Here is a 22736-nt window from a genome sequence, read left to right as displayed (position 1 = left end):
ACTTAGAAAAAATCAGATTTTTATTGAGTCGTGGACTCTGCCTTCTTTGGGTTCTTAGAAGTTTCTTCGTCTTCGTCGTCGCTGCCGACGTCCAGCTGGGAGGACTTTGTCTTACTCATCGCCTTGCCCCGGCACAGCATCCTGCGGGAGGAGCGGGTGCGGGCCGGAGACGGGTCAGGCGACATTGAAGGCACGATGCCCTGCCCGACGCCCCCAAAACTGATCCTATTCTAGCAATAGCCCGAGCCCCGCCCCCAGCAGAAACCCCGCCCCCGAGTCAAGCCCCGTCCTCCTAGGCAAAAGCCCCGCCCTACAGTGGAAAGCCCCACTCCCAGGGGAAGCCTCACCCTGAGAGGCAAGCCCCGCCCCCAGTGAAAGGCCCCGCCCTCCCGGGCAAACCCCGCCCCCGCAGAAGCCTCCCCTCCCAGACAAGCCCAGCCCCCAGGGCAAGCCCCGCCCACCTAGACAAGCCCCGCCCCACAGTGGAAGGCCCCGCCCCTGAGACAAGCCCCACCCCAGTGGAAAGCCTCACCCCAGCAGCAAGCTCCGCCCTCCTAGGCAAAAGCCCCGCCCCACAGTGGAAAGCCCCGCTCCCAGGGGAAGCCTCACCCTGAGAGGCAAGCCCCGCCCCTAGTGAAAAGCTCCGCCCTCCTAGGCAAGCCCCGCCCCCACAGAAGCCTCCCCTCCCAGACAAGCCCAGCCCCCAGGGCAAGCCCCGCCCACAGTGGAAGGCCCCACCCACCTAGACAAGCCCCGCCCCGCGGAAGCCTCACCCGCCCAGACAGCGCCGCCCTCCCAGGCAAGCCCCACCCCCAGGGCCAGCCCCGCCCCTCGGCCCTCGGGGCTACCCTGCCTCTCACTGGGGCCCTGCCTTCGTCAGTGGGCGGCTCACGCGGTGGCGATGCCGGCTATCAGCACCGCGACGCAGCAGATCAGCAGCCCCACAAGGCGGCTCCTCAGCATGTTCTCGGGCTGCGGGGCATGGAGGGTGGAGGACGGCGCCGAGCCTGCCGGGGTCGCCTGGCCTGGGCGCCCATCGGTGTTTGTTATGACGTTTGACGACGGTTCCTCCTCCATGACCTTCGGGGGCAACACTGAGGGAAGAGGGGCACAGAGAGGGAGGTCCCGGCGGCGCACGCACGACCCGCCCGGGACCCAGGCCCAGCAGCTGCACGCACCTGCAGCCACAGGCCACGCCCAGAGCGGAAGGCCACGCCCCGACCCGAGGCCACGCCTTTTCCGGAAGCTGGCCCCACCCCGCGGGGCCCCCAATGCCGCACCCCTGTCACCGTGCTGGCACTGACCTGTGACTTGAAAGCGCATGATGGTGGCTGGGCCGGAGCTCACGGTGCCCAGCTCGCAGCGGTACGTGCCTGCGTCCTCTGGACCCACCAGGGGCTTGGTCAGAAGGTGCGCCTTCCCCTTGGCCATCAAGGTCTCAGAATTGTTCCCCCAAACCTAGACCCAAGCTCGAGGGGTCACCGAGGCCTGGGGAACTCGGGCCTTCTGGGAGTACAGGGGTGAGAGGGTCATGGGGGGGGCAGGGCCGCCGGTCAGGGGACGGAGTCCTGAGTGTCAGTCATGGGGTCACGAGGGACGTGCGTGCAGGCCAGTGGGCCCTGGGGAACTCGGGAGGTCAGGGTTACAGGAGTGGGGGCCCCACCCTGTAAAAGCTGTAGTCCGTGAGGCCTTGAGAGGCCTGGTGCCAGCTCAGCTTGCAGTCCAGAATCAGGTCGTCCATCTGGTGCACCTCCACCCTGCGCTCTGAGGAGGAGGGCCCGTGAAACGCCCCGCCCCCGTGCGGCCGGGCCCCACCGCAGGTTCCCGCCTGGGCTCGGCCTGCACCCAGCCCGCCCGCTCACCCCTACCGCCTGGGCTACGCCTACACCCAGCCCCGCCCACTCACCTCTACCGCCTGGGCTCGGCCTGCACCCAACCCCGCCCACTCACCCCCACCGCCTGGGCTCACCCCCACCTCCTGGGCTCGGCCTGCACCCAGCCCCGCCCACTCACCCCTACCGGCCTGGGCTCACCCCCACCGCCTGGGCTCTGCCCGCACCCAGCCCCGCCCACTCACCCCCTACCGCCTGGGCTCACCCCCACCGCCTGGGCTCAGCCTGCACCCAGCCCCGCCCACTCCCCCCACTGCCTGGGCTCACCCCCACCGCCTGGGCTCTGCCTGCACCCAGCCCCGCCCACTCACCCCCACCTCCTGGGCTCACCCCCACCTCCTGGGCTCTGCCTGCACCCAGCGCCACCCGCTCACCCCCACCGCCTGGGCTCGGCCTGCACCCAGCCCGCCCACTCACCCCTACCGGCCTGGGCTCACTCCCACCTCCTGTGCTTGGCCTGCACCCAGCGCCGCTCACCCCCACCTCCTGGGCTCAGCCTGCACCCAGCCCCGCCTGCTCACCCCTACCGCCTGGGCTCACCCCCACCGCCTGGGCTCGGCCTGCACCCAGCCCCGCCCACTCACCCCTACCACCTGGGCTCACCCCCACCTCCTGGGCTCTGCCTGCACCCAGCCCCGCCTGCTCACCCCCACCGCCTGGGCTCACCCCCACCGCCTGGGCTCTGCCTGCACCCAGCCCCGCCCACTCACCCCTACCGCCTGGGCTCGGCCTGCACCCAGCCCCGCCCACTCACCCCTACCACCTGGGCTCGGCCTGCACCCAGCCCCGCCCACTCACCCCTACCGCCTGGGCTCGGCCTGCACCCAGCCCCGCCCACTCACCCCCACCTCCTGGGCTCTGCCTGCACCCAGCGCCACCCGCTCACCCCCACTGCCTGGGCTCTGCCTGCGCCCAGCCTCGCCCACTCACCCCCACCTCCTGGGTTCTGCCTGCGCCCAGCCCCGCCCACTCACCCCCACCTCCTGGGCTCACCCCCACCTCCTGGGCTCTGCCTGCACCCAGCGCCACCCGCTCACCCCCACCGCCTGGGCTCGGCCTGCACCCAGTGCCGCTCACCCCCACCTCCTGGGCTCAGCCTGCGCCCAGCCCTGCCTGCTCACCCCCACAGTCCTGGGACTTGCGGCAGGGGTGAATCTCCTTTTTGCAGGTGTTGCACCACAGCAGAACCTGCAACATGGTACCTGCCCGAGCAAGGTCGACGCCCCCTGAGAGGCGGGGCCACGGGACCTGGCAAAGTCCCCACCCCCGGGAGGCTCAGTGAAGAGAGCTGGTAGAACCTGACCCGCCACCCAGGGAAACCAAGCTGGGGAACCCAGACACACCAGGGGCACCCACAACAAAGCCATGTGGGCGAAGATGATATTGGAGGGCAGGGGTGGGGGACGGAGCACCGGCCTCCACTATCCAACTCACCACATTTGTTCGGACAGTAAGCTGCCTCCGAAGGGGAAAGAGAGAGAGAGAAAATCAGATTTCTAAATTAAAGAGTGTGGGGTGGGTGAGCTGAAGTTGGGGCTCCAGGAGAGGGGCTGGGCGTGAGGGAGCCGAGGGGGTGTGGGGTTCCTGGGTTGTGGAGGGAGGGGCCCCCGTGCCGCTCACCCTCTTTATGGAACTGAGCGGCAATGCGTATGAACTCTTCCTTTTGCTGGTTCAGCATCCAGAAAAGCTCCTTGACGAACAGCTCACCTGGGAAGAACGGGGCGAGGGGCAGCCAGGGGCGAGGGCCAGGCAGCCGCCGGCCGCTCTCTGGCCTTCCCAGGAGCCGGCCCTGACACTGCTCTACCCACGCCTCGCTCCCTCGTCCTCACCACGGCGGAGGAAGGCTCTGCCGGGGGCTCTGCACAGCCTCTGGCCCAGGCCACGCAGCCGGGATGTGGCAGAGCTGGAATCTGGGCCTGGACACTCGGCTGTGGGGCCCCGGGTCTGACCGCCAGGCGAGTCGGCGGCCGCCTGCACCCTCCGTCCCTTTACCTTTGACGTCACTGTCTGTGATGCGTTTCAGATCCTTCAGGAAACTCCAAGAGACTTGGTCCAGGGTGCTCTCATCTGTGTGTGTCGGGGGGAGACAGAACCCCAGATTCCATCAGGACTGCCTCATGGGGCGGGCGGAACTCATCTCAAACTACAATACCCATGAGGCCACACTGTACAGGGATAGGCCTGGTTCAGGGATACAGTCCTGTTGCCTTCTGGGAGTTGTAGTTTTGGTACATAAAGCTTTTGGCTAAGTAGAGAAACAGTACTTTCTAGGGGCCCTGAAATATGCACTCTGGCCTTCCCCCTTCCTGCCCCCAGGCCCCCCCAGACCCTGCCCTCACCAAGGACACCCATATAGGAATCCTCGCTAAACGGCAGTTCCTGGAGTGCCTTCAGGGCATCATGGACCCTCTTCATCAAATGTTGGTGATGCTTCTCATCCAAGTGGCTAGGCAGGTAGTCCTTCTCCAAATTCTCGAGCGCCGTCACTACCCTCGGGTCGCACGTGACGCAGCCCCCGACGGCAGACAGGCAGCCGGCCAGGGCCGCCACGCGGAGGGCGAAGCAGGGCCCCATGGCCGCCAGAGCATGCAGGTCCAGAAGCACCGGGCAGGGTCCTCTCGCCCCAAGCCGAGAGTGGCTGAGCGCTAAGTGCAGAAAAGCCACAGCCCAACTTAGGACCTCACTGGCTCCCCTATCCACTGGGCCCCAAACCACAAAATGAAGCTCTTCGGGAAACCTCCAAGTAGAGATGTGCCTTGGCCACCAAATGCCTCCAGGCTGTGAGAATCTGCCCTCCAGGGTACCCGCCCGGCATCCTAGCTAAGACTTTAGCAAGCGGTTCAGCAGGACCCTGGAGCCCCGCCCCGTGCAGCCCCGACTCGGGCAGGACCCTGAAGCCCCGCCCCGTGCAGCCCCGACTCAGGCAGGATCCTGAAGCCCCGCCCCGTGCAGCCCCGACTCGGGCAGGACCCTGGAGCCCCGCCCCGTGCAGGCTTCCCGACTCCCCAGACTGAAGGGATCCTGAACTCCAAACCTTAAGTCTCCCCAAACCATTGCACCTCAAGCTAAAAGCTCAGTGCCCAAAGCAAACCGGGAACAGCACCCGATATAAAACCAACCCTATTGTCAAACTCAAAACTCCGTGAAAAACAAAGTACACCCCAAACCCTTAAGCCTGGAGACCCTACAGACACCAAGCTCTCTTCCAGCCCCGGGGTGCCTTAGCGACCCTCCCCCAAGACTAACGCACCCCCGATTTGCAGGGCGCACGCCTCTCCTTAGGAGACGAAGGAGCCCGAGTCACCCTCAGCAGCAGCGCCCCGACTCCCGCGCTCGGACACTGGGGTCCGCGGAGGACCCCGGTTCAGGTTCTGAGGGCTGCTGACGGGGAGGGGGGAGCCGAGCCGCGTCCTCCTGTTCCAGCGCTTTCCCACGGCGCGGGAAATCGAGAGCCCACGACTGCGGGCCGGTCCCCTCTCCACGAGGAACTCCTGCAGCCTCCCCTTTGCAGTTCCCGCGTGGGAGCCCCAGTTGCCCAGGGGATGCCGCCGAGCTTTCCCTGGCCCCACCCAGGAGTGCAGCCCTCATTCTGATTGGACCGCAACAAAGGGCGGCCCCGCCTGTCACTCCATGACGTCACAGAGGTGGCTCCCTTTCATGCTAGAATTTTCCCAGTACCTATGGAAGCGGATGCCGCCTGTTAAAGTTCCAGAGCCAGGGAACCGTCGGTGTCCGCCCTTCTTTTGCCTCAGGACCAGGCCTCCGGTTAGATGCCCTCTCGCCCGTTGGAGAAACCCTGGCATCAATTACTTAGGCGCGGGAAGTGGCCGCTTGTAGTCTTGGGACTACGACTCCCAGAAGGCCTAGGGGCCTTTCTTCTTTGCATATCGGTACCGCTAACCCCATAGCTTCATGGGAAATGTAGTTCAATAATGACACTGCACACCCTCCCTGCTCCACCTTCTCTCATCAATCTGTGGGACTGGACGCCAAGATCGGCGTGCTGGGGGCTGATACTGAGGATCTGAGAGAAGAAGCTGGGGCCTCGATTCTCTTTCCTTACCTTTCCGTGTGATTCTAGCAGCGACAGGGGGCTGCGGATCTCAGCCTGCACCACCATACCCCAGGACATCGTGAGTGATGGAAGACCCTGGAAGTTCCCCACCTTTCCCTCCACTGTTTGTTTTGTTTTTAGATTTATTTATTTAAAAGGCAGAGGTACAAAGAGAGAGACAGAGAGATCTTTCATCCATGGTTCAATCCCCAAATAGTGCAAAACCAGGAGCCTGAACTCCACCCAGGTCTCCCGCGTGGGTTTCAGGGGTCCCAAGTAGTTGGGCCATCTTCTGATGCCTTCCCAGGTGTGTTACAGGGAGCTGGATCAGAAGTGAAGCAGCCGGGTCTGGAACCGGATACACACACACACACACACACACACACACGGACACATAGCTCCACAAAGCTGCAGAGGCAGGGCTTGGAGGTGTGGACCTCGACTCCATGCCCATGGCGGCTGAAATGGGAAGTCCCTGAGAAGAATGGGTAGAGGCTCGGGGTTTTGGACCAGCGGGTGGAGGAAGTGAGCAGAAGGGACTGTGGTACAGCTGCATTCCCTCACCCTCCGGAAAGCCACAAGGGACTCCTGAAATCTGAGCCAAGAACCTTGCCGCCCTCGGCCAGACCCTGTGCTGCCCCTGGGTTAAAGGTTGGGTTCCAGGAACCACACACATCTTTGGATTCTCTCTTTCCAGACCTGGCCAAAGCCAGATCCAGTGGTTGGTTCTGTGAGCTCAGGGGCACGCGTGGCTTGGCAGGCACGGCACCGACTGGCTTCCCCCATGCCCAGCAGGGGTTTGGATGCCCGCTGACTGGCAGATTCTGCAGAGGAGGGGCCTCCTTCACTGTGACAGCCAACACGTGCTGTGCTTGTCTTTGGTAAGTTTTCAGCAAAAAACAAAACAAACAAACAAACAAAAAAAAACAAAAAACAAAAAAAACACTTCTCTTTCAGTCTGTCCACAACACAGAAGAGGCGTGGAGGCTGTGGCAAGGGCTGTGGGGCGGACCAAGCTCCCCCGGCTTCGCCAGAGTCAGGCTGCTCGGCCTCGGGGAGTCTGTTTCCATCTCTCAAGCTGAGGGGTTGACCTCCCTGCTGTACTGTCGTCAGATTCTCCAACCTCATCTAGGATCCCCCATCCCCTCTGGAGGGCCCTGCCGGGTTCCTCGTAGGCAAGAGCCTGCCCCCCCAAAACACGTTTTGGCTTTTGGTACATGCTGACTGTAGAAAAGCTACCGAGTCCCTTCTGTCTTCTGAGGTCCCGGAGGTTGCAACACCTCTTCCAGAAAGGCCCAGGCTGATCAACACTAGACGGAGGGTCCCCTCTTCCCGGGGCAGCCACCTCAAAGCCCTCTGGAAACGTCCAAGGAAGAACAGGTGGCCACTGTGGCTTCTGGAACGGCCCTGAGCTTCTTCTTACACCGCCAGCTATCAGGGGAGGGGGAAAAAAAAGTTTCTGTTGGTTCTAGAATGTTCCGGCAGTTCAAGAAAGCCCCTTCTCCCCAAGTCTGCCCAGGTAGAATCACTCTGGCTGTGGGTGCCCACCTGCTCTGGAGCCACGCCACAAACTTCTCTGGGGACGGGGACCGTCAGCTCGCGACGGATCGGGCTATCCCAGAAATCTCCAGGGCCTCCAAGACCCAGACAGTGTCCGGACTGGGGACAGGTCAGCATTAATCCCCACCCACTCAGGCAGGAAGGCGGCTTCGGGCTTGAAGATTTTCAGGAACTCGGAGTCGGGCAGGGTGAAGTTGGCCAGGTAGACGGTGTCCCCGCCGGCCAGGTAGGCGGCCCAGAAGCCAAAGGTGCCGATGGTCATGACGGTGTGGTTACACTGCGTGAGCAGCGCAAAGTCCTTGGCCGGCGAGCTCTCGAGGCCGTTGCCGGCGAACACCACGTCCCCGCGGGAGGCGTCGATGTTCTCCCAGCACCACTTCATGCCGTTGCTGGTCACCACGAAGATAGGGGCTTCGTGCCGGGCCCGGAACCAGTCCATGGCCTGCTGCAGGTAGGCGCGGTCGCCCACCACGCCCTTCCAGCGCTGGGGCATCACCTGCAGGTAGTCCCCGCGGCGGACGTGCACGCCCACGAAGGTGCGCGGGCGCGCCCCCGTGCGGCCCAGCCGCAGCTTGCCCAGCAGTCTCTGGGCCTCTTCCCGGAGGTGGTCGTGCAGGGTGAACTCCCTGCGGATCTGCTCCCGGACGTGGTGGAAGAAGGTCCAGGAGCAGGGGAAGCCGGTGAACTTCAGGAAGGGGTCCTCCAGGCGGGAATACTCCTCCGACATCCAGTCGTGCAGAAGCAGCTGTTTCCACGACGTGCGTCTGTCCACCTCGGGCGCCAGCACGGGCAGCGTGATGCGGAACACGGGGGCCAGCGCGGCGTGCATGGCGGGCAGGATGAAGGCCCGGCGGCCGTTGAGCTGGGCCAGAGCGAGCAGAGTGGCGTACTGCCCCATCTGGTTCCCAAAGCGGCCATCCGGGTGGATGGTCCAGATTCCCGAGGGGGCAGCAGGGCTACCGGCGCAGGAGGAGGCGTTGGAGGCCGGCGACGTGACGGGCAGGCAGACGATGGCCACTGGGGCTGGCACCGGCTGGCGTTCCAGACACGGGAGAGACAGGGCTAGGCCGTTTCGGAAGAGGTCTTGGTGGAGATGCAGGAGGAAGGAGAAGGCAGAGAGGGCACAGACAAGCAAGAAGGCCAGACAGAGCTGCCGGCGGCTCGGAGGCCACATGGCTGCAGGGAGGAGAAGCGAGTTAGCAGCAAGGCTGGGCGCCTGCGGGGCCACGGAGGAGGTCTGGGAAAAGAGGCGGGGGGATCTGGGCCCAGGCAGCCCCGGGGAATGAGGGAGCCACAGGCTCCGGCTGCCGGGAGTGTGGGAGGAGACCGGGAGGGGGCACGCTCCCGGGAGGGGTGGGGGAGATGATGGCTTTCCAGACAGGGCCCCACAGCTGGGAATCCCGGCCTCCCCACGTGCCAAGCCCACCGGCTCCGGCGTACCTGTGTAGGCGAGGCGAAGGCCACCATGGAGAAGGCTCCCAAGGGGATAGGGCAGGTTGCAGGCCCAGGACCCAGGGATGGAGTCCTTCCTGGGAGAGGCTGAGCCGGCTCGGCGAGAATCAGGCTGAATGTGGCAGTGCCACCTAGGGCCCGGCTCGGGTCTCCGGCATCCGCTTCCCTCTCACCCGAGCCCCTCGCGGGTGGCAGATCCACAGTCGGCCCCGCGCGCCCGGGGAGCGCCGGCAGCCCCAGAACCCCGGCCGCCAGGCTGCCCGGGCCGCAGCCCTGCCTGCCACGCTGCCACGGCCGCCCCCGACTGGCTGCAAGGGCTCAGGGAGGGGAGGAAGGTGAGAGGGCGCGGTCCGGGGCTCCCAGCCCCCGCCCCCAGGGCCGGGCAGGTGGAGGCGAGCCGGAGCCCCGCCCGGTCTCTGGCGCCGCAGCCAGAGCTCTCCAGGGCGGGAGCCCCAGCCCCTGCTCTCCCGGGCCGGGGCCGCCGGGCGGCGCCGCAGCCCCCAGGGCCTCTGCCCGCCCCGGGCCGCCGCCTCATGCTCGCGCGCCTCCAGTGCGAGGCTGGTCCCGGGCGCTCCGGTCCGTCGCCCTCTCCCGGTCCGCTGCCGGCGCTTACCTTCTGCCTGGCACCTGCGGGCGCCCAGCCAGGCCTTGCCCGGCCGCGGGGCAGCCCCCCGCCCCCCACACCTGGTCCCTGGGGGCCCGAGGATGGCCGCCTCTGCTGCGCTCGTCCGGGGATGGAGCCCGTTTCCTGGGCGGCGCCTGCAGCCCGAGCCATCCTTTTCGGGAACTGCAGGGTCCTTGGCGCCTCCTAGCTCCTTCCCAGCAGAGCTGGGCGCGGAGGCGGCCACATCGGGCTTGTCCCGCGGGGCCGAGGAACACAGGCCTCGGAGCTGCGCCGCGCCCGCCCCAGCGCTCAGACCGCCTGAATCTGGAAGGCACAGGCGCGTCACCCTTACTTCCTCCAGACCGGGCACCTGCCCAGCGCCTCCTCCCTCAGACCCAAGAATCCAGCCCTAGCCCTCCTCCCTCAGACCCAAGGGTCCAGGCCCTGAATCCCCCGAGCTCCAGGCCACCACCCACTCTTCTCGCTGTCACTGCCTCCAGTCCAGGCCTGGCTCTGCAGCCGGCTGGGACATCAGCGTGCCCCCCGCCCGCCCGCAGGGATATCTTGGGAGCACCTGTCCAGGCCTGGAGTGGCTTTTCTGGTGAAAGAAACACCAGGATTGCATCAGGGAGGAGGAGGAGGCAGCAGGGCCATGCAGTGTCTGAGCGTGGGTGCAGGGGTTGGTGAGGCTGAGGCTGGCCCAAGGCCCAGAGAGAGCCCCCGCCCACCACACACTCTGCAGGTCCTTCCCAGCAGCCCCTGCTTTCCTGCTGGGCAGGGACCCTCACTGTTGGGGTCCTTGTAGGACAGACAGGGCACAGAGCACCTATGTGGGGAGCACAGTTTGCATCCAGGGGTCCAGGCCCCCAGCGCATCCCCCTCAGACCCAGGAGTCCAGGCCCCCAGTGCCTCTTCCCTCAGACCCAGGGGTCCAGCCCCAGCCTCCTCCCTCAGACCCAGGGGTCCAGCCCCAGCCCCTCCTCCCTCAGACCCAGGGGTCCAGCCCCAGCCTCCTCCCTCAGACCCAGGAGTCCAGGCCCCCAGCGCCTCCTCACTTAGATCCAGGGGTCCAGGCCCCCAGCCCCTCCTCCCTCAGACCCAGGGGTCCAGCCCCAGCCTCCTCCCTCAGACCCAGGAGTCCAGGACCCCTTTCGCTGGGGTCCCAGTTAGCCAGGTCCCCAGCTCCGACATCCCCCCGAGTCAGGTCCCAGGCCCGCGGCTGCAGGGACCCCCGGGTTGCATCATCTCTTTGGGCTGTCCTGGCCACCGTGGAATTCTGGTTCCTGCCAAGTGGGTCAAATAGCACGGATCAGGCCCGGAGAGAGTGACTGGGCAGGTCTGCCTGCTATAAATTCTGGAGCTGCTGCACCTGTCCGAGGAGACGGGGTGTCCTGTCGGCCGGGACCCACAAGCAGAAGGACCCAGGCCCCAGCTGCCCTCCGGGAGCGGGCCCTCGCACACCAGCCAGTCTGGCACCGAGTCTTGACCGTCCCCACCCCCCGCCCCCAGACCACGGAGGACTTGAGCCCCTGATGGACTGGGGCAAGGCCAAGTGCCGGCCCCCGGGGCTGTGGGTCCCCGCGCTCGCTGCCCTGCTGCTGGGGGCCTGCCAGGCACACCCCATCCCCGACTCCAGCCCCCTCCTCCAGTTTGGGGACCAAGTGCGGCAGCAGCACCTGTACACGGACGATGCGCAGGAAACAGAAGCCCACCTGGAGATCAGGGCGGATGGCACGGTGGTGGGGGCTGCCCGGAGGAGCCCAGAAAGTGAGTGGGGGGCTTTAGGGGGGGAGGGGCTGGGTCTGAGGGAGCAGGGCTGGGGTTCAAGCCTTGAGCGGGCCCCAAGGGCCTGACCCCCTTCTTAGAAAGATTTACCTATTTATTTGAAAGAGCTACAGAGAGAGAGAGAGAAAGAGAGAGAGAGAGAGAGAGAGAGAGTCTTGCATCCACTGGTTCACTCCCCAGATGGCCGCAACGGCCAGGGCTGCGCCGATCCGAAGCCAGGAGCCAGGAGCTTCTTCCGGTCTCCCACGCGGGTGCAGGGGCCCGAGGACCTGGGCCCTCTTCCAGTGCTTCCCCGGGCTTGACCCCCTCTTCCCGCAGGTCTCTTGCAGATGAAAGCCTTACAACCGGGGATCATTCAGATCTTGGGGGTCCAGACGTCCAGGTTCCTCTGCCAGAGGCCGGATGGCACGCTCTACGGCTCGGTGAGTCTCCCGGCCCCTCCCTCCTGTGCGTCCCCCCACGGTCTGCGCTCCTGCGTGGTCAGCCCGGCCCGGCCCGGCCTGGCTCTCAGCTCCCAGCACGTCCTGACCCAGCTGCAACCCCTGGGGGCCGCAGGTCAGGAGACACGTGCCGGGCAGAGTGGCGGAGAGGCCCTGTCCTGTGACTGCCGCCTCTGCCCCTGACCACATGGGCCCCCGCTGCACGTGGGGGCGCTCAGGAACCTGTGGCCTGGGAAGTGACCGCAACCCGGGGTGGCAGCCTGACCTCCGGGAACCCTGGCGGGCCCCTCAGCCGGCACGTTCTCTGTGAACTGGGGGCAGGGGTGGGCTCCGCAGGACAGCCCTGGAGGGAGGGAGAATTCTGTTCTTGGGGTGTTATTTCCTGGAGGAGGGGCTGGGCACCCAGACCCTTAGGTCTGAAGGAGGAGGGCTGGGGCCTGGACCCCTGAGTCTGAGGGAGGAGGGGCTGGGGCTGGACCCCCGGGTCTGAGGGAGGAGGCACTGGGGTTTGAGGGAGGAGGGGCTGGGCACCCAGACTCCTGGGTCTGAGGGAGGAGGCTGGGGCTGGACCCCCAGGTCTGAGAGAGGAGGGCTGGGGCCTGGACCCCTGAGTCTGAGGGAGGAGGGGCTGGGGCTGGACCCCCAGGTCTGAGGGAGGAGGCACTGGGGTTTGAGGGAGGAGGGGCTGGGCACCCAGACTCCTGGGTCTGAGGGAGGAGGCTGGGGCTGGACCCCTGGGTCTGAGGGAGGAGGGGCTGGGGCTGGACCCCTGGGTCTGAGGGAGGAGGGGCTGGGGCTGGACTCCTGGGTCTGAGGGAGGAGGGACCGGGGCCTGGACCCTTGGGTCTGAGGGAGGAGGCACTGGGGTCTGAGGGAGGAGGGGCTGGGCACCCAGACCCCTGGGTCTGAGGGAGGAGGGCTGGACCCGCCTCAGGGGGCACAGAGGACCCCCTGGGCTCTGATCTCCTGTCCTTCTCTCCCTAGCTCCACTTCGACCGCGAGGCCTGCAGCTTCCGGGAGCTGCTGCGTGAGGACGGGTACAACGTTTACCTCTCGGAGGCCCTGGGCCTGCCCCTGCGCCTGTCCCCCGGCAGCTCCCCACGCAGGGCGCCGGCCCCCCGGGGACCAGCCCGCTTCCTGCCGCTGCCCGGCCTGCCGCCAGACCTTCCGGAACCGCCAGGCCTCCTGGCCGCCGCGCCCCCCGATGTCGACTCCCCGGACCCCCTGAGCATGGTGCAGCCTGCGCTGGACCAGAGCCCCAGCTACACCTCCTGAAGCGCCGGGCCCCCTCTTTATTTATTGGGGTATTTATCTTATTTATTTTTTTATTTTTTCTTACGTGGAACAATAAAGACTCCAACAGAGTGTGACCTGAGCACGTGTCAATGTTTGGGGGACGGAACGGATCTGCATCCCCGTCTCCCCTCGATGCTGACCCTGCCATCCCCAACACCACCTCCCACCTCCATCACCCCCATTTTCCTAAGGCCCTGGCCTCCCTCTGGGCTTCAGCTTGCTGCTCTGAGCCCCCCACCCCACCCCGCCCCGCCCCGGGACACAGATACTATTCTTGCTCTTGGAGAGGGAAGGACTTCTTAATCACTCCTGCCCCAACCCTGTGTTAGCATTGTGGAACTGTTTCTCAGAGGGACCGCGGTAAGAGGGTCATTTTATAGTGTTGCAACAGCCCCACAGCCTCATGGGAATTGTAGTCTCCAGCTCTTAACGTCAAGACTCAAGTGGGAGGATTCTCTCAGTCAAAAGGGACAAGGAGTGTAGGGCTAAGACGCTGTTTGGGACTCTCGCGGCCCATACTGGGGTGTCTGCCTTCGAGTCCTGGCTCTTCCACCTCCGATCCAGCTTCCTGCCTGTCTATACCCAGGGATGCATTGATGGCTCAGGGACTTGGTCCCTGCCGCCCACATGGGAGACCTGGAATGGATTCTGGGATCTAGCCCCTGGCTGTTTAACGCATTTGAGGAGTGAACCAGCAGATGGGAGATTTTTCTGTCTGTCTCTCTGTCTTTCAAATAAAATGAAAATAAATAACGGGGCTGGCATTGTGGTGCAGCAGGTTAAGTAGCCACTTGCAACGCCAGGGTCACCTACCAGAGCACCAGTTTGAGAGCTGGGTGCCCTGCGTCTGATCCAGCTTCTTGCTAATGCTCCTGAAAAAGCAGCGGATGATGGCTGACGTGCTGGGGCCCTGGCCAGGATGTGGAGAGACCGAGATGGAGGGCCTGTCTGTGGCTTTAGCCTGGCCCGACCTGGCGGTCGTGGCCATTCGGGGAGCAGATGGAAGACCTTTCTTGTTATGTCCGAATCATCTCCCAGTCATCGCAGAGAGCAGTGACAGATGTAAGAGCCAGAGGATTTTTATTTCCAGCTGCTGGGGTCCGCACCGACACACACAGGTGTCGGGTGATCAGGACCCCGTCCCTCTTTCCCTCCAGGTTTTATTCGTGTGTGTGCATCGTCACGCACATGGTTCATTCCTTATTCCCTATATGGCATTTACTAAAATATAATAATATATAATAAAAATGAAAATGCCCCACTCCATATCAGAGTGCTGGGTTCCATCCCCAGCTCCCCCTTCCTGCTAACGGGCACCCTGGGAGGTGGCAGGTGATGGCCCAAGTGCTTGGGCCCCTGCCACCCACCCATGTGGGAGACCTGGACGGAACTCCTGGCTCCTGATTTTGGCCTGGCCCAGACCTGGCTGTTGCAGGCACTGGGGGAGTGAACTAGTCGAGGGGAGATCGATCTGTTTTCCAAATAAGAAAGTAAATAAATAAGACTCAGGGCCCACGGGGTCATGGGAGGGATCCAACACCCAGCAGAGATGAAAGTTTGTAGAAAGTGCAGTTTTCCACTACAACGGAGCGAGGGAGAGACAGTCTTAGAGATCACAGTGGGGGAGGCTGGTGGGTAGTGGGAGCCCCACCTGCCCCAGCCCCTCCCACCGCCCACGCCTCCTGCGGCTGGTTCTTGTCTCCTGGGAAGCAGGAGACAAGTGTGGCCCCCATGGAGAACGCCATGTGACATGGGCTAGTCTTCCCAGGCAGCACGTTCATGACCCCACTCTATTTTTCCACGGAGTACCAGACCCTCCTCATCACTTGCTGATACCCCCTGGGAAAAAAATACTCCCCCAGATCATGATACAGCTTGAAGAATATGTCATCCCCAAAGCTGTGAGCCTGACTCCTGGGGCCAGTGCAGTGGCATAGCCAATAAAGGCACCGGCCTGTGATGGCAGAGCCCATAAGGGCGCTAGTCCAAGTCCCGGCTGCTCCACTTCCCATCCAGCTCTCTGCTGTGGCCTGGGAAAGCAGTAGAAGGTGGCCCAGGTCCTCGGGCCCCTGCACCCACGTGGGAGACCCAGAAGGAGCTCCTGGCTCCTGGTTTTGGATCGCGGCCAACTTGGGAGTGAACCAGTGAATGGAAGACCTCTCTCTCTCTCTCTCTCTCTCTGTGTACCTCTGACTTTCAAATAAATAAATATATCTTTTAAAAATATGCAAAAGTGGGCACAGGAGGGCCGACCCGCCCAGCACCCACACCAGCCAGCCCTGCCTGGCCTGGCGGGGGGCTGGGGGTACAGGGTAGCACTGTGGAGCTGACAGAGACGGTGAGTTGGGCGCTGTCTTTCTCAAGTGATGCCCAGATACTAAACACAGACGTGAAGCTCCCGTCCAGACAGCTGCTCAGTAGAGAAAATGGATTTCCCACGCTCTGGCGACCAACCTCCTGCGCTGCTGCCTTCTGCAAAACTGAAACTGCTGAGCCCCAGCTCCCGTCCCACCCGCCCCGCCCCGGCCAGTCTCCCAGCCCGGTGAAAGGTCTCACCAGCTGTTGTGCGTGGACAGGAAAATTCACAACTGTTTCAACTGTTTGGCTTTTTGTTAATGATCTATGAACTTTTAAACAATTAACTTTCTTCTAAACATTCGGGGAGCTGATTCCACAGCTAAAAATAGCAAGTCATGCATTTCCCAATCCGAGGCTTCTCCGAACACGCGGACGCTGTTTGCGAATTCAGTCAATGAACTCTTTGCAAGTATGGTATCTCATTCCCAGCACCGCCTGGGACAGAGAACGCAGTCAGACACTCCCAGTATGGTTTTTTTTTTTTTTTTTTTTTTTTTTTCTGAGTCTAAGGGTTCAGAATCTTACAAATACTTTCGCTGTCCAGGGCAGGCAGCTTGGAGCGCAACGATCATCCCATCGCCCCACTTCCTTTCGGTCCATTGACAACGAAAGGTAAATAAACACAAGGATACGTCCAAAAGTTCATGGGAAAATGGAATGCAACAGTGCGCTCACCCGCGTGCAAACACATGTTGGAAATCCATGGGAGGTTTTCTCATAACAGACACTTTCTACGACTTCCTTGGGCTTCCTCCAAGTTTCTATTCTGCTCAGGATTTTGATGGAATGACCCCTTTAAAAATTAATTATTGGAGCCGGTGCTGTGGCATAGCTGGTAAAGCTGCCACCTGCAGTGCGCCCATCCCATATGGGCGCCAGTTCAAGTCCTGGCTGCCCCACTTCTGAGCCAGCTCTCTGCTGTGGCCTGGGAAAGCAGTGGAGGATGACCCAAGTCCTTGGGCCCCTGCACCCGCGTGGGAGACCGGGAGGAAGCTCCTGGCTCCTGGCTTCCAATTGGCTCAGCTCCGGCCATTGTGGCCATCTGGGGAGTGAACCAGACAAGAGAAGACCTCTCTCTCTGTCTCTCTGCCTTTCAGATAAAAAAATGAAAACAAAGACATATATATATATTTTTTTTTTTTTTTTTTGACAGGCAGAGTGGACAGTGAGAGAGAGAGAGAGAAAGGTCTTCCTTTGCCGTTCGTTCACCCTCCAATGGCCGCCGCGGCCGGCGCACTGCGGCCGGCGCACCGCACTGATCCGATGGCAGGAGCCAGGAGCCAGGTGCTTCTCCTGGTCTCCCATGGGGTGCAGGGCCCAAGCACCTGGGCCATCCTCCACTGCACTCCCGGGCCACAGCAGAGGGCTGGCCTGGAAGAGGGGCAACCGGGACAGAATCCGGCGCCCCGACCGGGACTAGAACCCGGTGTGCCGGCGCCGCTAGGCGGAGGATTAGCCTAGTGAGCCGCGGCGCCGGCCCAAAGACATATATTTTTAAAAATAGAAATAGTAACAGTAGTATTTTAAAAAAGAAGAAGAAAACAGAAGTGGGAAACCAGTCATTTTTGTTCCCCTGGCTCTCACAAAACAGCCGCAACACCAAAAAAGAAATCAGAAAATCGCCCTTCATTCTCTGCACTAATACTTCCCCATGAATATCTAAAGAGCACCTCGTTTTTTTTTTTTTTTAATTTGAAAGGCAGAGAGAGAAAGAACGATCTTATCCATTAGTTCACTCGCAAATCTTCGCAGCAGCCCAGGCTGGGCCACACTGAAGCCACGAGCCTGGAACTCCATCCCCGCCTCCCACCGGGATGGCAGCGCCCAGTTACCTGCCCCATCACCCCCGTCTGCCAGGGTCAGCATTGCAGGAAGCTGGGATTGACAGCAGGGTCCCCAGGCACTCTGCCTGGAGGCCCGGAATGCGGGGCTGAATTCGGCATGCGAATCCCTGCACCAAACGCCCATCCGCCTCGTTCTTTTACACAGTTGCATAGTATTCCACACACCAAGAGTGATTAACCTACCTGCTTCCCAGGCTTGGATTCTTGGACTATGTTCAGGAGCTTGCAGGATCCAGGAATGCTACAATGAGTCACTCTGTAAACATTTCATTTGCTGTGTGTGGAAACAAACTGAAAGCCCCACCTCCCCGGACAGGGCCGCTGGGCCAAGGTAAGACTGTATCACCAGCCCACCTGCGGAGGCCAGATCCCCTGCTCCCTTGGAAGAGTTGCACGGGCCTCCTCTCTCATCTGCAAGCCTCTTTGCTCTCAGGCCTGGCCAGCTTCCCATGTGACCTCATTTGCAGTTCTTTTTTTTTTTCTTTTAAGAGAGAGGTTTATTGTTGGGTGGGGGAGAGGTCAAGAGAGAGAAAGAGGAACCAGGACAACGTGGGGGGGGTGGGCGGGAAGCAGGTCCTATTATACCTTGGCAGGGGGCAGGGCGATAGAAGCAGCGAATCCCACTAGGGTGGGGGTGGAGCTGACACCTGTGGTTGGGCCGTCTGGTCACCTGGCTTGTAGCAACGGCAGCAGGGCCCAGAGCCTAAGACGGCGTCCGGGGCATAGATGGCGCCACAGATAAGACCGCACCATGTCACTAATATTTTCCCCTTTTGTTTCTTATAAAGCAGGTGTTGAATGGGATTGCAGCGGCCCCAAAAGTCCAGGACGGGTGGAGGGACGATGATCTGTCTTCAGAGCTACTTCCTGCTGCCGTGGGGCGATGAGGTGCTCTCCAGTGACAGGGGACAAGGTCTCAGGCCGCTGTCTCCTGGGGGAGGAGCCCTGTGGATCCCTGTAGCAGCATCTGGTCGACCGCCTGGTTGGTGAAGGTTTTGGTTGGTTCCATTATCGCCTCCCGTAAACACTTGTACAAGATGGTAGAAAGGCCAGGCTGATCATAGCAGCCAATGGTCCTAGGCGTGGCATCAACCAAGCAATGAGAGGATTTCACGGGGTGGGGGGTGGGGGTCTCCGGGCCCTGGTGAAGGCTGTTTGGTGGAGGTGGTTTACCTTGCCTGACTGGTTAACAGAGCATCACTGGTAAGGCCGGTCTGGCCCATAGCACCACGCCTGTTAGTGAGGTGCTGGCTTTGGGGACCTCGAATGGCGTCAGCTGAGGTCTCAATGGACCTAGGGACCTCCTCTTGGAAATGCTGGGGTTGTTTTGGGGTCAAGATAACATCGGGGCCCAAAGCTGCCCTGAGCTCACCGCTGGGGGGCGGGGGGCTGCGAAGCTGATGCCAGCCAAGGCTGGGGGCAAGGCCGCTCGTCTCCTGCGGGTGGAGGGTTCGTAGAACAATTCTGGACAATCAGACAACGACAAGGCGGGGCGAGGACCGCCAATACACCGGGTCGGGAGCAGAGCCGTTGCTGTAGGAGTAAGGCGCTGATTACAAAGGAGTGAGGCCCACTTGGGTCTAGAAGCAAGGACAAGGTCGTTATTGGAGGACCTAAGAGAGTGCTATCTCAACCAGGGCTGAGCTTGAGCTTTCCAGCTGAGAGGCCCACAGAAGCTGAGAGAAGGGGCCTGATAGCCGTCAGGTGGGCTCCGAGGCCTTGCCGGTTGGGAGGCCCAGACCTGTCTGTTCCCGCCGGGTACATCCTAAGGGGGGCGTGAACCTCCTTGGGGGAGGCACCCTGTGGACTCCCATCACCCAGCTGGCCTGGGAGGAGAGCTGGCCAGGGGAAGGCGGGTGGCGTCGCTAACAGGAAATTCATGGTTCTGCCTGCAGTGTCACTGACCCTACCTGGCCGTCCCCTCAGCTGCGGTGGTCACTTTGGAAGGCGGGCTGAGTGGAGGGCTTTTCAGCTTGGAGCCAGCGAGATCTGCGGCTCTGACCTGGGCGTCCCTCGACTCCAGGGCAGCTCCATTTCCGGTGACCCAACTCTCGCCTGATAGAGCTGCGGGGCCCTTCACCAGCCGCCTTCTGTGGAAGCCCAGGCCTTCCACACTAAAAGCCGCCGCAGTGGCCTGGCCTGCTGGGTCTCCCGAGGGCAGACCACTGTGCACAGCCGCCTTTAGCAGGCCCGCCGCCTATCTCTGCATTGCTTCTGCTGCCTCGCTGTTTCTTCCTCCTGTTTTTTTTTTTTTTTTTAAAGTCAAGGGGGTGCTCAGTCCCACCTCTGACCCTTGTGGCCTCAGCTAGAAGTCTGTCGTCACAGGCAGGTTCTGGTAGTGGGTGTTCTGCAGGGTACACAATGCCAAGGGGAACGCCACGTCCTCACTTTAGAACGTTCTCTCCCTTTGTGTGGTCTGAAAGGGAGGCTTTGTCTGTCTACTGCGCCCAGGGTGAAGTAAATCTAGCCGCAACACCATAATTTAAGCTCTCATTTTGGCCACGCTATTATTACAGGAAAAGGTTAGCCATCCCTTGTATAAGGTCTAAGAATCAAACTGCACACCCTGGGGAGTCCAGTACAATCATTTTCCCACCCGGAAGAGACCAGAGGCGCGAGGGAGGGCCCAGGCTTCGCAGGCCGCCTGGACAGCAACAGTGTCAAGTGAAACCTTAGCAAACAATTGTAACTGCTAAGTGATAACTCAGGACACCATGTCAGGAAGCTCCAGTTAAATATCTAGCACCGTGTAACTTGTCTGACCAGCAAACTCAGCACCAACGCGTCAGTGACCTAAGCAGTTTCAGTTTCTTTCTACCAACACATTTAAAACATGACACAGAGATTCAGGTCACACGAACCAACATGTATCTTCCATTAACCTAGCAGTTTAGGGGGGCGGCGCTGTGGCGTAGCGGGTAAAGGCGCCGCCTGCAGTGCCAGCATCCCATATGGGCGCCAGTTCGAGTCCCGGCTGCTCCTCTTCCCATCCAGCTCTCTGCTGTGGCTTGGGAAAGCAGTGGAAGATGGCCCAAGTCCTTGGGCCCTGGCACCCATGTAGGAGACCTGGAAGAAGCTCCTGGCTCCTGGCTTCAGATCGGTGCAGCTCTGGCCATTGTGGCTAATTAGGGAGTGAACCACCAGATGGAAGACCTCTCTCTCTCTTTCTCTGCCTCTCCTCTCTCTGTGTATCTCTACCTTTCAAATAAATAAATAAGTCTTAAAAAAAAACTTAGCAGTTTAAATTTATGAGCAAAATTTTTTACCAATAAATTACCGATTGATTCGAGTGTTTCTGCTCTCAGTAACCTGGCTCACTGTCTCTCCCAGTGGGACCTGCAGTCCATTACCGGCTTCACCTGCTTGCAGAGCCGTCCCGAAACACTGACTACCACGGACGTGGCTGGGAAGAGTCCATGAGAACCTACAGGACAACACAGGTAACCATAGAACCAACAACGTCTCAGCTTTATGAGCAGCAAATCTGATCCTTAGTGCCTGGAGGAGAACACAAACCGTGGGTGACAAACGACTTTAAACAGCCGTGGATAAAGTTATAAACTCGTGAACCCACAGGAGGCACTTGCTTATTCCACTCAGTATTTTGAAAAGCACCTGTATCCCGTCTTAGGCCTCTGGGCCTTTCTCAGTAAGATAACCATCCCATCTGGTAACAAGGTCATCAGATTTTTGACTTTTGGACATTTGTATCAGTAGTCTTTTACATTATCGTAACGTAAAATTTAGCACCATGTCACACTCGACAGTGCCTGTAATGTAATCCAAACAGCTGACTAGCTGGTGTCTCTACACGATGAGAGACATTTCCAGGGACAACTGGAAATATCAAAGTCCCCAAGGAATTTGGACTTTTTTTATGCCTGTGAAGGACACCAGGGAGGTTTAAAATATCTGGTAGAAGCAGGATCCCTTAACATCAGGACATAATACAGACCAGATCTGATCACTGCACAGAGATCTGGAATGATTGTATATTCAAACAAACCATAACTCTTTTAACTCAGTTGCTCCTTAGCAGAGCTTAACGGGACAGTAGACAACACAATAGATTACTTTAGCAGAAAACAAAATTGGTGTCTTGGGGCCAGCACTGTGGTGTGCCAGCATCCATAGGGGCACCGGTTTGAGTCCCAATGGCTCCACTTCCTATCTAGCTCTCTGCTATGACCTGGGAAAGCAGTAGAAGGTGGCCCAAGTGCTTGGGCCCCTGCACCTGCTTGGGAGACCCGGAAGAAGCTCCTGGCTCCTGGCTTCGGATCAGCACAGCTCCAGCCATTGTGGCCAATTGGGGAGTGAACCAGCGGATGGAAGACCTCTCTCTCTCTCTCTCTCTCTCTCTCTCTCTCTCTGTAACACTGCCTTTCAAACAAATAAATAAATCTTAAAAAAAAAAAAAAAAAGTGGTGGGGCCGGTGCCGTGGCTCACTTGGTTAATCCTCCGCCTGTGGTGCCGGCATCCCATATGGTTGCCCCTCTTCCAGGCCAGCTCTCTGCTGTGGCCTGGGAGTGCAGTGGAGGATGGCCCAAGTGCCTGGGCCCTGCACCCACATTGAAGACCAGAGGAAGCACCTGGCTCCTGGCTTTGGATCAGCGCAGCACACTGGCCACAGCAGACATTGGGGGGTGAACCAACGGAAAGGAAGACCTTTCTCTCCGTCTCTCTCTCTCTCACTGTCCACTCTGCCTGTCAAAAAAAAAAAAAAAAAAAAAGATGATTTAAAATATCGACTAATGTCTATGTGTGGTGGAATGAGAAGGCCATGCCAAGATGGCCGCTGGCAAGGAGCATCAGTTACTCAGGAATGGCTTTGAAACCCTGCCTGGCAACAGGCTGTGATTGGTTAGGGCATAGACTGCCCCTTGACCGGATTGGCTGTCTTGGCTATATAAGCTGCTGTACCTACTGAAACAAACGAGTCTGTGGCTGCTCGCCTCAGGCCTGCTTTCACCCGACTCCCGGGGTCTGTGTGGTGACTCCGCCCCTCTTGCCCCCACCATGCTCCTCCTCTCAGAAGAAATCAACTGCAACATCTATGCATTGCAAAATCCTCTTCCTTAGGGGCTCTAACAAGTACTGACCACCCATTGCTGTATCATCAGAAAACCCTGGAATCTGAAAGCCCGGTGTGTGGATGGGGATCACGGAGTGTTCGGTGGCGTGGAAGGAGGTCTGGGGTGTGCTCTGTGGTTGGCAGGCGTCCATGATCCAAAGCTACTCAGATCCCCAGGGGGAGAGCAAGGTGAATGGGAGAGCCTGGCTCCCAGTCACGGCACCAGTGTGAGGCCACCACAAAACCCACTAAGCACCGGAGTTTAGGGGAAGGGTTCCTTCCGGGTGGCAGAAGCCCGACGGGCCGGGAGAGGATCAGGAGGTGCAGTTCTTCCATAAATGAGAGCTTTCTGTCGACGCAAGCACGTTGGAATGTTCTC

At 60.7% G+C, this 22736-nt stretch overlaps 3 protein-coding genes across 8 annotated transcripts; 1 reads left to right on the top strand and 2 right to left on the bottom strand.

The window, feature by feature from the left end:
* Nucleotides 1-2: 2 nt before the first annotated feature.
* Nucleotides 3-5411, bottom strand: IZUMO1 (izumo sperm-oocyte fusion 1). 5 transcript variants are annotated; one of them, XM_051840813.2, is made up of 10 exons: nucleotides 5143-5411; nucleotides 4232-4537; nucleotides 3885-3959; nucleotides 3513-3599; nucleotides 3327-3347; nucleotides 3014-3094; nucleotides 1664-1764; nucleotides 1305-1458; nucleotides 849-1094; nucleotides 3-141 (listed from the first exon to the last, which is right to left on the bottom strand). In XM_051840813.2, the coding sequence occupies exons 2-9, from the start codon at nucleotides 4464-4466 to the stop codon at nucleotides 889-891; spliced, it is 960 nt and encodes a 319-aa protein (XP_051696773.1). In that variant the 5' UTR covers nucleotides 4467-4537; nucleotides 5143-5411; the 3' UTR covers nucleotides 3-141; nucleotides 849-888. The 5 variants fall into 5 exon arrangements, with proteins under 5 accessions (XP_051696773.1, XP_051696772.1, XP_051696771.1 ...); XM_051840812.2 differs by having other exon boundaries at nucleotides 861-1094; XM_051840811.2 differs by having other exon boundaries at nucleotides 872-1094; nucleotides 5143-5409.
* A 664-nt stretch (nucleotides 5412-6075) lies between these two features.
* On the bottom strand, nucleotides 6076-8783 carry FUT1 (fucosyltransferase 1 (H blood group)). Of its 2 annotated transcripts, XR_001792734.3 has the most exons (2): nucleotides 7495-8680; nucleotides 6076-7377 (listed from the first exon to the last, which is right to left on the bottom strand). XR_001792734.3 is itself a non-coding variant. In NM_001082403.1 (1 exon segment), a coding segment is annotated over 1 exon segment (1122 nt). In that variant the 5' UTR covers nucleotides 8681-8783; the 3' UTR covers nucleotides 7078-7558.
* Nucleotides 8784-11087: 2304 nt separating this feature from the next.
* FGF21 (fibroblast growth factor 21) lies at nucleotides 11088-13157 on the top strand. The gene is made up of 3 exons (XM_002723699.5): nucleotides 11088-11329; nucleotides 11666-11769; nucleotides 12772-13157. Exons 1-3 carry the CDS (start codon nucleotides 11095-11097, stop codon nucleotides 13060-13062), a joined length of 630 nt encoding a protein of 209 aa, XP_002723745.1. The 5' UTR covers nucleotides 11088-11094; the 3' UTR covers nucleotides 13063-13157.
* Nucleotides 13158-22736: the final 9579 nt, after the last annotated feature.

This window comes from Oryctolagus cuniculus, chromosome 18 (genome assembly GCF_964237555.1).
Source record: "Oryctolagus cuniculus chromosome 18, mOryCun1.1, whole genome shotgun sequence".
Lineage (NCBI taxonomy): Eukaryota > Metazoa > Chordata > Mammalia > Lagomorpha > Leporidae > Oryctolagus > Oryctolagus cuniculus.
The sequence above is the reverse complement of the archived record's forward strand: the minus strand, read 5'-3'. Positions and strand labels throughout refer to the sequence as shown.